Source organism: Camelus bactrianus, chromosome X (assembly GCF_048773025.1).
Source record: "Camelus bactrianus isolate YW-2024 breed Bactrian camel chromosome X, ASM4877302v1, whole genome shotgun sequence".
In the NCBI taxonomy this organism is placed as follows: domain Eukaryota; kingdom Metazoa; phylum Chordata; class Mammalia; order Artiodactyla; family Camelidae; genus Camelus; species Camelus bactrianus.
In genome coordinates, this window is record NC_133575.1 from 85,702,024 (window position 1) to 85,720,389 (window position 18,366).

Consider the following 18,366-nt stretch of genomic DNA (forward strand, 5'->3'; position numbering starts at 1 on the left):
ATTGGACTTCATATTCTAAGTTGAGCTTATGAAAACAAATTGGATTTTTGCACCATGGTATAAAAGGAAAAAAGTCTGTAGGAGTGTAGGGTTTGTGTTAGAGGCCAGAGTTTTGACAACAGGGGGTAAGAGGGTAAAGAAAGGGACCTTGAAAATGGTTCCCTTATGAGAAGTAAACTAAAGGAGTGTCCTTCTATCCCTGAATATCAGAGAGAAGCCCATTCTCTACTTTGTTCTGCCTTTTGTCCAATGCAGGCATATATCCCTCTGCCCTAATCCCCCAAGGACACTAGCCACCTACCATGATCCTGCTTGCTCCAGACATTGCTTACAATTTGTCTTTCTTCTTCCCTCCCCACTCATTCACAGGAGAAACTCTGCCCCATGTGATATTTTCTCACAGTCCTGCTTTTTGCTTTCTCAGGGGAAATTGCAAAGGATCTTGAATGGCCAGTAACAGGCGTTCTTCACGGAGGAGCTGAGTTGCCAGGAATCTTTCCTGAGGAGTGTGCCTTCTGTTTCTTTAGAGAGCTATATTCTCCCAATGGCCAGCTGCCTCCTAGGTGAGGTGGAAGTGGGTACCCTGCCGAATTTTTCTTTCTGTCTCTTGCTTTTGACCAAAGAAAGAGCAAACTGTGAGTCTAAATGGTAAAAGTCCTGCCATTAAGTTCTGGGGTGAGGTTGTTAAATACATGACTTTGCACTGTGGAACACTGGGGTGTTGAAAGTAATTCTCATCTCTTTTTTGAACACTTGGGTTATAAAGTCAGAGAAAAACCTTTTGATTTACTGGCATTTAGCATAAAGCTGGAAAAGAGAACTATACTCAGAGAAAACTAGGTTATAAATACCAGCCTCCCACTTAAAAGCTCAGGCTGGATTCTTACAAAGTCATTAACTCAATGGCATCTTAATATAACTCAACTTTAAGTTGGGAAAAATACCTATATACTTACCTTAACTTTGTTGTGGAGGTAAAATGAGTTACAGTGATTTAAAAATTATGTAAATACAAAGGAGTGTTATTAAACATCAATACTCCATTATCCAAAGATGAATTCTTTAAATTTTGGCTCCTCCAAAAATATTTATATTTATATTTATATTTATTGATACTTAAAATTGGCTTGGATTAATCTCTTCTGGTGCCCCTATGAGAGAAGGAAGGGCTTAAAGTTGGGTTGGTGGAAGAGAGTTCCTAGAATCTGAGAAACTCTCATACTGAAATCCTAAACCCAGATTATATTCCAGATAGACATACTTTTAAAATTAACTCTGTTTCTGTTCCTTCCAATAATGCACGTATCAGAGAGTTGACAATACTGGCATTTGTAACTTGAGTAAGTCTCCTTAGTATAATAATTTTCTTAACCACATTTTACTAATAGTCTTTCTATTAATTTTTTTTCTTCCTGGCTAAAGTTGTAGTTTTCTCTCTCTTTCCTGTCCCAACATATATCTAACCAAGGAAAAAGAAATGGGAATTTACTGTCTTCATGGTTTATGTTGAATTTTACTCTCTACATTTTCTCCCTGCTATGAGTAAATCGCACTACACTCAATTATTTTAGTTATGTGTAACCTGCTATGGAATAACCCCCCTTTAGTGCCAGAAGCTGCTTAGGCACCACAAATTAAGTTTGATTTAAAGCTTCACGTGTAGGGCAGCCACAGCCTTTGCCAGGCATGAGGCAGAAAGCTGATACTGTCCCTCCAGACCAAGCCTTTCCCTCTTCATTTCTAATGCAGTTTCCAAAAACAGCTCTTCACAGGCAGCAGAAAGAAACTGGAGAGAGGATTTGAAAAATGATCCTTCATCCGTCTATTAATATATATGAGGTGTCTTAATTATCAGCTCTTGAAAATATAGAGGTGACTTGCTTTTTTGGAATTAAAGAGCAAGTTGGTATCATGTCTATAAATCGCTCCACAGAGTAATCACAACTTCCTAGCAAATATTGGTATATAACCATTTATCAATGATTCTTTGTCATTCCCCTAAATGCCTAGCTCTGGGATAGACAGTTGGTGTAAGAGAAATAAAAGCATTAAAAGACCAGATGCTTGCTCCTAGTAAGCATTAAAATTTAAACAAGGAGACAAGCTCTAAACAGCTGAAAAAATTATAGACAGAATGAGGTAAAACAGGGTGGTACAGTCATGCTTACAATGGGATTTTGAAAAAGGGAGAGACTATTATTGACTAAATTAGCTGGAGAAGGCTTGAGAAGACTGCTTAAACAAAAGGAAGAAGGAAGTGTTTTCTGGGAGGGAAGATAAGAGCAGGTTTTTGCAGAAAGTGTGAAAGAGAGACACTGAAGAAACTGGTTTTGAAATGCAAGATACAAATGAGGCGATCTTGGGATACATGTCAAATAACTTCAGAAGTATCTCATTCCAAGAGTTAACACTGAAGGCAAGTTATAGGCAATAGTGAACACTGGCAAAATTAAAAATAATAATAATAAATTTAGGTGACAGAAATCACTACCTTTGAATGTTTCATTTGGTTAAGACCTAGTATTAAAAAATAATACTAGAAAAAGTTTACAAGTTGTCACTCTCACCCTTACAACAAGAAAAAAACTGAATAAAATAAAAATCAACAACTCTTCGTAGATCTGTCAGGTAATTGAGGTCCCAGGGTGAACTCCCGCCCCCCAAAACTTGGGAGAGAGGCAAATACTGAGAATCATAGTGTATTTGGGAGCAAAAGGCTAGGAATGGGAGCCAGTATGAATAAAAACACTTGAGCTGTAATTGATGAGTCACTACAGGTGCAGTATGGACTAGCTTGAGAGTTAAAAAAAACAAAAACAAAACTCTGTGGGATCTGATCTTAGGAGTGCCCCATACTTTCATGAGTTTTGCTTCTAGGAGCCCTACCAGTTCAGGGTGAAGATCAGAGACAAATTCCCTTATGCTTTTGACAGGGGAAAGGGAAAATCAACTATCCTGAAATGAGCCCAGAGCATTCTGCTCTTCTTAACAAAGAAATGCCTTCAAGGGAAAATCTTTTAGCAGAGCCTAAATTACTTGGGTTTTACCAAACCTAGGGTATCAGAGGAAAGAGAAATATCCAGCTTCAGCCCCCTAAAGCTTTCCTGTCTCATAATCGAAGAAGTGGAGGAAAGCTGAGAGGCACTTGTAAAGGTCACAGCCCAAAGGCACAGGATCATTAGAAGACTGAGACTTTATCACAGGATTATAGAATGCTTACCACCACATCAATCAAGCTCCTGCGTGATTACAAGGCTTTTAGCTGAAAGAACTGCAAATCTCAGTCCCTATTTAAGAAGCAGTCTCCAGGAAAACCCAAAGAAAACCCTGGAGACATATACAAGTACATTAGGAAAATTTAGCTTCTAACACCTACATCTATAGAAAACAGTAAACACAGCCTAACTCTTACCCACATAAACATAAAATCTCATGCTAAAGACCTCTTTATCTCAGTTCCTTCTACCTGATACATCACACATGGCTTTCAACCAAAAAAATTACAAGGCATGCTAAAAAGCAAAAAACAAACAAACAAAAAAACAGTGTGAAGAGACAAAGCAAGCATTATAACTGTATTCAGATATGGCAGAGAATTATCAGAATGATAATATAAAATAACTATGATTAATATGTTAAAGGCTTGAATAGAAAAAGTGAACATACCTCAACAGATAGGTAATACAACCAGAGAGATGAAAACTCTAAGAAAGAATCAAAAGGAAACGCTAGAAATCAAAACACTGTAACAGAAATAAAGAATGCCTCTCATGGACTCATCAATAGACTAGACATGGCCAAAGAAAGAATCAGTTTTCTTGAAGACAGTCAATAGAAATCTCCTAAATTGAAATGACAGACAATAAAGCATGAAAAAGGAACAAAATATTGAACATCTGAGGTATAACTAACAAAGGAGTAATATACATGTTAACTGAAATACCAGAAGGAAAGGAAAGAGAAAGAAACAACAGAAATATTTGAAGTATTAATAACTGAGAATTTTCCAGACACCAGATGACAGGTGCAGGAAGCTCAGAAAATGCCAAGAAGAGTGAATTCCAAAATAATCTACACCTCAATATATTACATTCTAACTGTAGAAAATGAAAAAAGAAAATCTTGAAAGAAGAGGAGAAAAAAACTTACCTATAGAGGAAAAAGAAAAAGAAACATATCAGACTTCTCTTTAGAAACCATACAAGTGAGAGTGAAATATTTAAAATGTTGCAAGAAAATAACCAGAATACTGTATCCATCTAAATTTTCCTTCAAAATGAAGAAGAAATAAAGACTTACTCAGACAAATAAAAACTGAGGGAATTTGTTGCTGGTAGAAATGTTAAAGGAAGCTCTTAAGAGAACATAAAAATGATACAGGGCAGAAATTTGGATCTACATAATGAAAGGAAGAGTGTTAGAGAAGGGATAAATGAAGATAAACTAAAATATTTTACTTTTCTTATTCATAACTGTTCTAACAGTTAATAGCTTGTTTTAAAAAAATGATAGCAGTAATAGCAATTATAAGAAGAGTAAGTTCTGGGGATCTGATATATAGCATAGTAACTGTAGTTAATAGCATGATATTGTATACTTGAAAGTTGCTGAGATTAGATCTTAAGCATTCTCACCACATTAAAAAGTTATGTTAAGTATGTGAGCTAAACTAACATAATGGTGTATGCCAAATTATACCTCAATAAGATAAAAAGAAAGTGAAAACGTAACCTACAGAATGGGAGAAAATAGTTGTGAACCATATATCTGACATGGGGTTAATAGCCAAAATATATAAGAAACTCTTACAACTCAATATAAAAACAAAACAAAACAAAACAAAACACGTAACCTGATTAAAAATGGGAAAAGGACCTGAACAGACATTTATGCAAAGAAGACATACAAATGGCCAACGGGTGTATTTTGAAAAGGTATTCAAATTCACTATCATCAGGGACCTGCAAATCAAAATCACAATGAGATATCATCTCAAACCTTTTAGAATGGCTATTATCAGAAAGGCAAAAGATAAGAATTGTTGGCCAGAATGTGAAGCAAAGAGACCCCGTACATTGTTGGTGGGGATATAAACTGGTGCAGCCACTATGGAAAACAGTACAGAGATTCCTCAAAAAATTAAAAATTGAACTAACATGTGATCTAGCAATCCCCCATCTGGGTATATATCCAAAGGAAATGAAATCAAGATCTCAAATAGATATTTGCACACATTGAGAGTATGGCTTGGTTTCCATAACCAACGTATGGAAACAACCTAAGTGACCATCGGTAGAAGAATGGATAGAAAATATGTGGTTTATATGCACAATGGAATATTGTTCAGTCTGAAGAAAAGAAAATCTTGCCATTAGTGACAACATAGGGAAACATGGAGAACACTATGCTAAGTGAAATAAGTCAGACAGAGAATGAAAAATACTGTGATATCATTTATACATGGAATATAAAAAAGCCAAACTCATAGTAACAGAGTAGAATGGTGGTTACCAAGAGCTGGAGGGTGGAAGAAATAGGGAGATACTGGTTGGTGGATAAAATGGGGAAATGCTGGTCAAAGGGGACAAACTTTCAACTGTAAGGTGAATAAGTTCTGGAAACCTAATGTACAGCATGGTGAATATAGTTAATATTACACTATATACTTGAAGTTTGAGAGGAGAGTAAATCTCAAGTGTTCTCACTATTCAGACACAAAAAATGGTAACTGTATGGTAATGGGTATGTTAATCAGCTTAATTGTGGTAATCATTTCACAATGTATACATATACCAAAACATCACATTTTATACCTTAAATATGTACAATTTTAATTTTTCAACCATACCTCAATAAAGCTGGAATTTTTAAAATCAAACATGAAATAGAGAAAAGAGATTTGATCCCCCTTCCATCATAAAATAAAATAAAATAAAACTTCTAATTCCCAGATCATATGCTAGTTCTGTTTTTTTGAGAATTTTAGTATTTTGAGAAACTTCCATACCATTTTCCACAGTGGCTGCACCAATTTATATTCTCACCAATAGTGTATGAGCATTCACTTTTCTCCACAACCTCACCAACATTTGTTATTGGTGTTCTTTTTGATTATAGCCAGGTGTGAGGTGATATCTCATTGTGGTTTTGATTTGCATCTCTCTGATGATTAGTGATGTTGAGCTAATGTACTTGTTGAGCATGTACATGTTTGTCATCTGTATGTCTTCTTCGGAAAAATGTCTATTCAGGTCTTCTGCCCAGGTTTTAATTGGGTTCTTCGGTTTGTTTGCTTTTTGATATTGGTTTGTAAGAGCTGTTCCAATTTCCATTCAGTGTAAGTGGTCCCTTAAACCAAACTGAATCCTCCTTCAATGTCTAGGCACCTTGCAAGTCTTTGGGTCTTTATTCAAATGTGAGTAATCATTGTTTAGGAATAATGATTGAGAATATCAAGAATAGAAGATAGTTTTTAAAAATCCTCTTAAACAAAATATTTTAGTGTCATTTGCTTTCTAAAAAAATTTCTGTAAAAGTCCTACTAGTCAAAGACCAGGACCAAGCCCATAGTTTGTCAAAATCAGATTTATTGACTGAATGCACTGAGGAAGGTACACCCAAGAGGAACTGTGGATTTCTTCTTCTTGACTGAAGGGAAGAAGAAAGCATCTTTTGTAACGTTTGGGTTCCCACTAAAAGATTCAAAGGAGAGTATGAAAAAGCAAGGATAGGTTCTGGATTGACTGCAGTTTCTGAGGCAACTGGGGAAGGGGGACTGATGAGGAAGTAGATACTTTCATGAGGCAAAGGTAGCTTAGTAATATGAAAAGGGCAAAGCAGATCTGGGCATCACCGATAAGAAAGCAGTAGTCACTCAAAAAAGGTAGGGATCATTATGGCATTTTACAACTGCTGCATGACCTTGGGAGAAAGTGTTTTCTGTTAACTTTGCAGCTGGCTTTGTCTGTCCTCCCAGCCTGATTAATAGCAGGGCTGCTTATTCTCAGTCCAGAATGATTTTTACTCTTTCAGTCCTGGGCAGGTTTTGACTCTTTATATCCTAAATGTGGAATATAACAGAACATTCTGGGCAATTGAGGATTCTTGCTAGTTGTGTTTTGATAAATTCAATCTATTTCCACTGGAACTGTGAATCAACTGCCCAAGGACAGCTCTTCCTCAGTCTCTAAGCGTTGGTATTTTTTTATCTGTAAAATAAACTGATACTATTTATCTCAAATGAGTATCATAAAAATACAATATAATTTAGGATGTCAAATGTTTTTGGAATCTACTGTGTAGTATAAAAGCATGGAGGAATTATTATTATTATCATCATCATCTAACTATAGGTTCTTGTCTAGAGCAGCTTACAACACAAAACACCATATTTGACACTGGGCAGCTATGCTCTGCACAGTAGATGAAGAGAGGTAACAAATATATCTCAGGTGGGCTTTAAATATTTTATGCATAGGTCAAGGCTAAGACTCACTGTGGAAGTAGAGCTGTGCATAGTAGAGTTAAACTCCCCCAAATTATCCTTCCGATGAATGGCCATTAAGGCTGCCCTTAGGTAAAACTATGCCTGCTTATGAAGTTTACTTTTCCATTGAAGCCCCCTCGTGACTTATAAAATCTACGTTCACATATAGGTATGATGAGATTTGAAACTTATTTAAATCAAAGGCAAAGTGATCAGTATTCCTTCTCCCAGTGGGATGAGATGAGAGTGAGAAAAAAGAAGAGATGGTGTGTGTGTTGAGGGGGTTGTTTTGTTTGGTTTTTAGCTCAATTTGGGGGTGGCCAGAGCAGGTGGGGTGCTTCAAGGCACTGAAAAGGCACAGTAGGAAGCTGTCAAAACAGACCCCATCATTTTGCCTTGGGGCTAACAACATATCCACAGCTCCATATTATTTTTCATTGGTGAGATATTAATAGGCTATTTTGTGTCTTTAATACAGGCTCACCCTATTTTAAGAATAAAATATTTTCATACCTGTATCACATTCCCTTCTTTTAAGAGCATTTTATTCATTCAAGAATAGTACATTAAGGTAAAGGTAGGGAAACAGAAAGCTGGAAAGTGGTGGAAGCAGGAATAAAGACTGAAACTCACAAACAAAGCCCATATTCAACTTGTAGCCTTTCAGGAATTGAAAGTACATTAAATTATTTGCATTTTAGGAAGCTGGTCTGTAATACCTTAAGATAAACTGAATATGTTTTTCAGGTCAAGAATTATAAAAGATTTGGTAAATTTGTTTTATAGTATTGCCTGAGGGAGAAAAACATTAGATATTAATAAGGAGATTTGTAAAGTGAGATTTATAATAAAAAAATTCTCTCCATTGGGACAAGGCAATTGCACTAAAATTCATGTAGTCTCCATTGACAATCAGATGCAATTCACAACCCTGCAGGGAAGCTTAAAGACTATTACTTCTTGTTTAATAAGACTAGTTCAATTTCTCTGGTATTTTTTATTAGCACTGTGGAATACATACCTCACTAGCAAAATTCTTTCTAAAATTTTCAAGTCTCTTGTAAGATTAATTAAAAGGAATTTCTGTAAAGGTGTGGAACCGGGTTGGCCTTGCTAGAATGTTCACACCCAAAGGCTACTTTTCATACATTCTATTATCCCACTTTGCAAGCCATTCCCATTAAGTTTAAACAGAGAAACAGAAGTTGGGAAATCCTCTCCTCATGATGGTTTCCACTGGGTCTCCTTCAAATAATTATTTGACTTCTCTGAATAGACATGGTAGAACTTGTAGAAAGCAGCTTGTTGCAAGGATGTTAAAATGTTAGATAAAAGGAACCAGATTTGTACAATTGTAGCTTATACAACTGCACATACTACATTCTTACAAATGAAATCTGGAGTCAGTGGAAAGGTTCTGATGCAGTTGTATAGGATAGGCTGGCAGTTGTGACTGGATACTACATTTGGGTTCACATTTCCTTAGGGCTCAGTCTCTTAGCAATATCAGAGACTTCAATAGGGCTATGCCAATTTCTGCCTAAAGGGAGATGAAGGGGAATCTGCACGCTCAGAGTGGAGTCTGAGTGCTTTGACATTAGACTACAAGTAAGGAGATACAAGGAACCATGATAGTCAAAGTAACCCAGAGAGCAAACAAATGAGAACTCCAAATTTAATAAAATATGCTAGTCAACCTGGAAAGTAATTGGTGAATGCAGAAGTAGCACTTATTGTATGTAGTCCAAGTGACATTATTTCATCAAGCCTTTGATAAATATCCAAGCTTTTTCCTTAGGTAGATTTTTTTTTCAAAGTCTTCTATTCCTCTGAGGCAATACTAAGAGATAAAAGTATGCTATATACTTCTAGGATCAAGCTGCTGACCAGGAAATGGAGAACCTAGGCAGTTGGTCAGTCCTTCTGCCAGATCCATTGCCTTTGTGGCATCTTCTCCATTAGTTAACTGCCTGAGAGCAATTTATTTACATTCCCACTTCTTAGATCTACTGGACAGTGTACTTCTGACATGTGTGCACAACACAAGAGCTGCGATTCAATTCAAATATGAAGTGAATACAATACCCTGAGGGAGAGCTATGCATCCAGAAGGAAATTTTGTTTCCAGAAATGCTTTTGAGAGGAATCCTCTACTTAATATCTTCAGCATTCTGCTGTCAGAACTTTTCCCTTTGGAGAATATGTGTGGGCTATGAAAGAGTGCAGATCTTCTCTTGGTTGAACTAATGGTATGATTAGCAACTTTTTTTCCCTAATAAAACTACCAGATTTGCTCCAGTCTGTCATGTTGTATAAAAATCTTGTTTCAAGGACATTGGCTTTGGGAGCTAGGAGATAGAATCTAGTAATTAACTCCTGTGTTAGCATAAATGGCCATAGCCTGAAGGAATTCCTGCACCCACACAAGCTCCCAAATAGATCATAGATTGTACACTTAATTTTACAGAATGGCTGACTGTGTGTTTCTCTTGGCCAGGAATTCCTGCCTCTTTGTTTGTATTTCTCTGATGGTGTCTCCAGTTAGTTAGTAGGGTTTTGTGAAATTTTCAAAACAAATGATGTTACTTTTCTCCTCTGCAAATATAGGTATGTTCCCTTTTTAGATTGGAAAAGTTGTGAATAATGGAGAAAGGATATAATAGAATTTTTTAAAAAATGACCTTTTGCAAGTCCTGAAAGTTTGCCTTCCTATAGCACTTAATATCTGGTTGATTCATTTGGCACCTAATATAGTGGCTGGGACTGGATTAAACTGTTTTACATATGTAATTTTTGTCTCCCATCACTAATCATTTGCTGCTAGAGCAGCAGCAGGGCCTAACTTTTCTTTTGTACAATGGTACAACCACTTTGGAGTATAGTTTGGCAGATTATTAAAAAGTTAGATAGTCCTGGAGAAGAAGGAGGACAGGAATTAAAAACTAAGGACATTTGAATGATGTATTGACTTCAGTGGATAATAATGTATCAATTTTGGTTCTTTAAAAAATGTTTTTAAAATTTACTTTTAATGGAGGTGCTGGGGAATTGAATCCAGGGCCTCGTGCATATTAAGTGAGCAATTTACTACTGAGCTATACCCTCCCCTCTCCTCGATTTTGGTTCTTTAATTGTAAGAAATGTAACACAGTAACTTAAGTTGTTAATAAGAGGATAAACTGGGTATAGGGTATGTAGGAATTCTCTATACTGTCTGCTATGAACGTAATGTTTGTTTCGCCTCACACAATTCATATGTTGAAATAGTCCCCTAATGTGATAGTATTAGAAGGTGAGGCTTTTGGGAGGTGATTAGGTCATGAGAGAGGAGCTCTAATGAATGGGATTAGTGCCCTTATAAAAGGGACTCTAGAGAGCTCCTCACCTCTTTTGTCATGCAAGACATGTGGGGGTACAGTGAGAAAATTGCCATCTACGAACCAGGAAGTGGGTCCTCATCAGTCATTGAATCTACTGGTGCCTTGACTTTGGACTTCCCAGTCTCCAGAACTATGAGAAATAAGTATTTGTTGTTTAGGTCACCCAGTCTATGAAATTTATAGCAGCCTGAATAGAATAAGATACTATCTTTACAATTTTTCTGTACATCTAAAAACTATTGTAAAAATAAAAGTTTTTTTAAAAAGCTAAAAAAAAGTAAGACAGTTAGACATACACCTATGATCTGATTTATCCATTCCATATCTAGACATGTATCACAGTAAAAAGGAAATATATGTGCATACAAAGGTGCATGCACATATGTTCATAGCAGCTTTATCTGTAATGGTCCTCAAACTGGAAACAATCCAAATGGCCATCAACAGTGAATGGTTAACCAAACTGTTTATATCCATATAATGGAATACTACTGAGCAATAAAAAAGAATGAACTATTGATACACATAACAAGATGGATGAATCTCAAAATAATTGTGTTTAGTGAAATAATCCAGACAAAAAAGTGTATATAGTCCATAATTCTGTTTATATAAAACTCTAGAAAATTCAAACTGATTTATGGTGACAGAAGGATATGTTGTGAAGGAAGGGCAGGAGAGGGGGAATTACCAAGGGACATCAGGAAACTTGTGTGTAATTTATGTGTACATTATGTTGATTATGGTGATGGTTTATAGGTGGATACATATATCAATCAGCCCTTACAGATTATACACTCTTTATAAATTGTATGCTTACTGTAAGTCAATTATACCCCAATAAACCTATTAAAAAATCTAATCAGTCATATATAGGAAAAAGGAAATAATTATCTTAAACTCATTTAACTACTACTTTTGATCATGAAGCATACTTCCAAGCTTTTTGGGAGTGGACATTTTGCTCCCATGTACCACTGTACCTACCACTGGCTCTTTGGGGACCAGTTTCTTTCTCTGAAAAATGAAGAGTGACCCTTAAAGACTTTTACAGGCAGATATGTTGAGACTTATTCTAAACATGTATCATTTGAAATAATTTAAAAGAAATTCATTTGCATTAATGTTATAAACTTTAACTTGAAATTGGCTAATAAAGTGTTACTTATCACTCCCTTAAAGTTTAAAAGGAAATTAATAGTTTAGAATTAATTTGTAAGTAGTATATTGATTATTTTTTTCCTGAATGTCTGTTTTATGCCAGGCAATTAATTAGGAGGTTTTTTAAGGGAAAAAAACAGCTTTATTGAGATATTATTTATATACCATACAATTCATCTGTTTAAACTACCCAATTCACTGCTTTTTAGTATATTCACAGATATGTGCAATAGTCAAACATTTGTAACATTTTCATCACCTCAGAAAAGAGCCTCAGACTCCTTAATGGGTATAGGGATTCCTTTTGGGGTGATGAAAACTTTTTGGAACTATATTGAGGTAGTGGTTGCACAATATTGTGAATATATTAGATGTCCATGAATTGTACACTTTAAAATAGTGCATTTTATATTACAAATATTGTATCCATTATATCAAAGAAAGTCCTACAAAACCCACCCATACACCTTAGGTATTTACCCCATCCCTCCATTCTGCCAGCCCTGAGCAAACACTAATGTACTTTCTGTCTCCATAGATTGGCCTATTCTAGATACTTTATATAAATGAAATCATATAATGTGTGGTCTTTTGTCACCCGCTTCTTTCACTAAGAATGTTTTCAAGGTTCATCCATGTTGTAGTGTGCATTAGTACTTCGTTCATTCCTTTTTATGGCCGAATAATATTCCACTATATGACTGTCCCACATTTTATTTATCCATGCATCAGTTCCTGGTCATTTAGGGTGTTTCCACTTCTTGTCTGTTATGAATAATGCTACTATAAACATTTATGTACAAGTTTTTCTGTGGATATATGTTTTGATTTCTCTTGGCTATCTATCTAGAAGAGGAATTGCTGATAATTCTATGTTTAACCATTTGAGCAATTTCAGAAAGTGGCTGCACCATTTTACATTCCCACCAGCAGTGTATAAGGGTTCCAGTTTCTCCACAACCTCACCAACACCTGTTATAATCTGACTTTTTGATTATAGCCATCCTAGTGAGTATGAAGTATTATAACATGGTTTTGATTTACATCTCCCTGATGACTAATAAATGTCAGGTATGTTTTCATGTACTTTCCCCCTAGAAATACGCTCATATGGACAATATTTTGCAGAGACTCTCAGGGGGTTCACAGACTTTCAAATTTCAATCCCTAGAGGGGAGTTATTGAGTAGACATATGACGAGAACTGTCATGGTAGTTATTATAAATTACATTTAATCATAGTAAATAATATAATGTATACTATTTATTTTACATTGCTATATAGTCGATAAGAAAAGTGAAAGAACACATTTTAACATTAGTTGCACTGAAATACTGGATTGCTTTCCACTACATTCTTACTAGGGGTAGTGGGTAGGGGTCACAATTCCTATTGGAGTGAGAAAAGTACATTATATAACACCATCTCTGAAATCAAAGGGCAACCCCATAGACTGAGGTAGGAAAAATTACCTATCCATTATTTGTACAAATGTGATCATACACGTAAGATTGGAAAGCCAATAGAATAGGTGTCAATACACCAGGGAGGTATCTATGTAACAGAGTGAAAAGAGGTCTAGGGAGGTGCTAACCTGAAAGTCACTTTCAGGATGAGCAGTGGGTACTGGGAAAAATAAACACTAACAAGAGTCAACAGTTATTTTGGCAAGTACTAGCTTCCTACTGCCACCACAGCTTTACACCTATGACATATGAAAGTTGTCTGTTCCCAGGGAGTAAATGAACATTTGCCCTGTGGTCTGAGGAGTCATCTACGAAGTTTGGATCTTTGCTGGGACTAGAATAACAGTGACCTAAGCTTTGAAACCTCAAAAGAACTTGCTTAGGCAGCTTGGAGAGGATCATTATACCCCATGGTATATTCTTAAACCTGAGAAAACCTCCTTCTATTGGAAGCTTATACATTTGCATTTCTTAAGGCAGTAAGCCTCACTCTCTCCACCAGCTCAGCTTTTACAAAATGGAATGACTTGGAGTTGCAATTAAAATCTCAGGCAGAAGCTCTTCTAGGATGTTCCATTGCTTAACTGCAAAGACAGCAAAGAAAAATAAGCAGTCCAAGTTCTGTACCTTATTTCACCTTCTCTAATGTGACCTGCCAGTTCCTCAATGAACTTCTCCCCTTTCATCCAATAAATCATTGGTCCGGACTCTCCACTGAATCCAAAGAATGCTTTGCAAGGGATGTTCAGAGGCTTACCTGAGAATGACAGAGAAAAAGAAATGAGCAAATAGCTCTTGGTTATCACTGGGAGACAGAAAAGTACCATTTAACATCCAAAGGAAAACTCAGAGGTGACCCATTTTCAACTCTTCCAATCATCTTATCACTGTAAATGAGAAAAAAATTTAAATAGTTACAAGGGCTTCTGGGAAATTAAAAAATTCAAGATATTATGAAAAATGAGAAAGTGAAGAAAGTTACTAAGTCTTTCTAACTGCTTATTTTTACTGCCTCCCTCCTAGGGACCAATATGAAAGAATTAAATGGAAAGAACCCTCTTTTATTTTTCTTTTTTGAGAATATTAATAACTGCTTATTTGGACTTGCCTTTGAAGTTAACATTAATGAAAGGGTAAGTTAACTTTTGATTGGTGAGAAAACATATAATAGACTATCCACTATTACTAAGATTGCAGAGGGTAAATTTACTAATTCTAATTATTGTATATTCTAGGAAAAATTGGATAATACAAATCAAAGGAAGACTTTTTAATTACAAATATACCTATGAAAAGTACATGCAGGGAAATCTCAATCTAACTATATCTTCTATAGTCTGTGTGTCACCCATAGTACTTAAAGAATTCTAGGCAATACTGCAGCTTTTTGTAATGCATTTTTGTGACTATAGCTAAAAGTTTTGTTTTAATTGTAAATTTATCATCAAATATATAAGCAATTATTTTTTGCTGGCATTGATTTTATTTTCTTCTTGCAAAGTAGATCAGTAAGAGAAGAATGGTATAGAGAGCACAATCTTGACCTTTCTGACAAAGAAAGCCCCCAATTCATAAATCATGACATAACATATCATTTTTCTCTATAACATGCAATTTTTGTCCTGGTTGGAGCACTAGATAAAGCAATTTCAAAAATATTGTTTTCCTCGTGGAGTACATGGTGAACTTATTCCCATAATTGCTCTTGAGCTGTGGACAATTTCACCATTCTATTCTTAAATTGATCCAAACTTCCATGTTCTAGGAATGATTATTTTCTGGGAACCTTTCTATTTAATCATTGTAACTAGCAGGTGGATTTCTTTGAAGATCATTTTCACCTAGAAACAATTTTAATGGGAGTTCTGTTCTACATTGACACAAAGTAGAAATTAAGAAAACCCCATAGACATATGGATGCTGCGTGATAGGCTGGGCTTAACCATAAGTGACTTGTTGCCAGATATTTGTCTTTTTATAGTGTAAGTTTATATCTCAGCAAAATGACATGTCATGGACCTTTGGTATCATTCAATTATTGTCAAAAGCTGTGATATCAATAGTTTTTCATATATGTCTAACACAAATCTGAAACAAGATTATTCATTGTTGCTTTGAACATGTGTTTTGTGATATACACGTGTGGAAAAAATGAAAGATAGCCTTGTTTAGTGTAAAATGCACTAGATGAAGAGTTAAGAGATTTCAATCCTTGTTTTGGATCTATCATAAAATAGTAAACTACCTAGCCCTGGGTGGAGTACCTAATCTTTTACAAACTGATTTCTCATGTATATAATGAGGATGGTAATAATACCCTGGAAGCTCAGATAAGACAATGTCTACAAAAGTGCTTGGTAGACTCAGAAGTCCCACCTGAATTTAGCATGGTTGTATTTTCCTTCTGAGGCTTGGTCTTTCAAAAAGTCAAATTTGAGGCAAAATCCGATGTGGATAACAAGATAGATAAGTGTTCATTTTGACCCTGTCAATCTCATGTCCTTTTATATATGAGCTTCTATAGGGTAATATCCTTCTCTTATCGATGCTCTGTAAGTATTTCCTGGATTCTAGAGTAGGTGTGATTCATCCAGCAGGCCCTGAGTTCTTTAAACCTGAACATAATTTTTTTAATGCCTTACTATTCTTCATTCTCATGAAACTGAAGGTATTACAGAACGTCAAACTACATGGCAAAAGATCCAGAGACTATGATAAACATTATTATAAGGAATCCCAGTTGTTAAAACTACCAGTATATACACTTATACAAGTAAGTTCCGGTTGTCACTCCTTTGGGGTATGTTGAAAGAATATATCAAATAAAGTACCTTTTAGTGATTCCTACTATGTGGGTACTCAGGCCTGGTTTGATTTTAATGGAAAAAGACAATTACAGCAATGTGCAAAAATGTGCCTCCTTGAGGTGGTCTATCAAAAATGACATCATTTGCTCTTTCCTTGGCACTATACAACGGGTACTGACTATTGCAGCAGTTTCTGCTGGGAATGTTTTTACTCTCCTGTCTTGTTAAATAAATGCAAGAGACAGATATTTCAGTGGTCTAGTTTCTACAAATGCTGAATAAATATCCTGAAGCCTTTGTCAATGGCCAAAACAAGAAAAATGTCCAACCATTAGATGTAATACTCTGAGAGTCCCAAAATGATCAGCTCTTGTGCTAGACAGTGACAATCAATGTGTACCAGGGTGTGGGCACCTCTTCTTCCAAAAGACCTGGGAGGGATCTTAGCATTGATTGGGCAAATAACCTGAAACAGAGCCTCTCCAGGCATTTCTAAAATCTGGCCTATGTGCATGTGCAAACTCCTATCTACCATTTTCATCTATTTTCTACTGTATTGTTTTGCCTCCAGACATTTTCAAAGATATTCTTATAGTACTGTCTATCCTACTAGTGTAGATGACCAACTCATATTTGTATATAAAGAAGATTATACAGTAGGTTGAAGACTATTAAAATAAAAATAACTGTGAGTTTCTTGATGTTTTGTGCTATTCACAAGGTAATGGCTTCAGACATGACTCCCTTTTAAAGGTTCAGCCTGTATTACTAGCAATTTATCACTTTATTAAGTGACAGTCAACAAAACATATGTCCACGCAAAGACTTGCACATGAGTTTTCACAGCAGCTTTATTTGTAATAGCCAAAAACTGAAAACAGTCCAAATGTTTATCAACAGGTGGAGGAATACTTTGGTATATCCATACAAAAAAAATTTCATTAGGTATTAAAAGTATGGAGTACTGATACACACTATAACATACGATTTTAAGATTTCAAAACAATTATACTAAGTTAAAAGGCCAGACAAAAGAGTACATGCTTTATGTTTCTATTTACATAAAATTCTTGGAAGTTAAAATTAATCTACAGTTTCTTAAAAAGTTGAACATTTGCCATGTGATCCAGCCATTATTTATATAGAACTGAAAGCCTCTGTCTGTATAAAGACTTGTACACAAATATTCGTATCAGCTTTATTTTTCTTAAATGAGGTATAATTGACATAATATTAGTTCAGGTGTACAATATAATGACTTGATATTTGTATATATTGCAAAATGATCATCACAATACATTTTGTTGACATCTGTCACCATACATAGTCACACATTTATTTTTTCTTGTGATAAATGCTTTTAAGCTCTACTCTCAACACCTTTCAAAATGCGATACAGTATTATTAACTATAGTCACCGTGTTGTACATTACACTCCCCATGATTTATTCATTTTGTAACCAGTAGTTTATACCTACTAACCCCCCATGTTTCCCACTCACCACAACCCCCAACTCTGGCAACCACCAGTCTGTGTCTACGAGCTTGTTTTTTGTTTTCTTGTTTGTTTGTTTTGGATTCTACATATGGGTGAGATCACACAGTATTTGTCTTTCTCTGTAGAACTTATTTCACTTAGTGTAATGCTCTCAATGTCTATGTATGTTGTTGCAAATGGTGAGATTTCATTCTTTTTTAAGGCTGAACAATATCTCATTTTACACACACACACACACACACACACATTTTCTTTATCTGTTCATCCACTGATGTGCACTTAGATTGTTTTCATATCTTGGCTACTGTAAATAATGTTGCAATGAACATAGAGGTGCAGATACATTTTCGAGACAGTGTTTTCATTTTTGGGGATAAATAATCGGAGTGGAATTACTGAATCATATTGAAGTTCTATTTTTATTTTTTGAGAAAACTCCATAATGTTTTCCATAGTGGCTACACTAATTTACATTTCTACCAACAGTAAAGAAAGTTTCTCTTTTTGCCACATCCTCACCAATACTTGTTTTTTTATTTTTATTTTTCATTTTTTTGGTAATAGCCAT

The 18,366-nt window shown here is 35.4% G+C and overlaps 1 protein-coding gene across 1 annotated transcript in view; it reads right to left on the reverse strand.

Annotated features, from left to right (window-relative positions):
- Positions 1-18,366, reverse strand: part of IL1RAPL2 (interleukin 1 receptor accessory protein like 2) — a 919,709-nt gene that overhangs the window by 31,461 nt on the left and 869,882 nt on the right. The window contains exon 7 of the mRNA XM_010963806.3: positions 14,121-14,250. Within this exon, the coding sequence (XP_010962108.2) occupies positions 14,121-14,250 (130 nt within the window). The remainder of the gene's footprint in view (positions 1-14,120; positions 14,251-18,366) is intronic.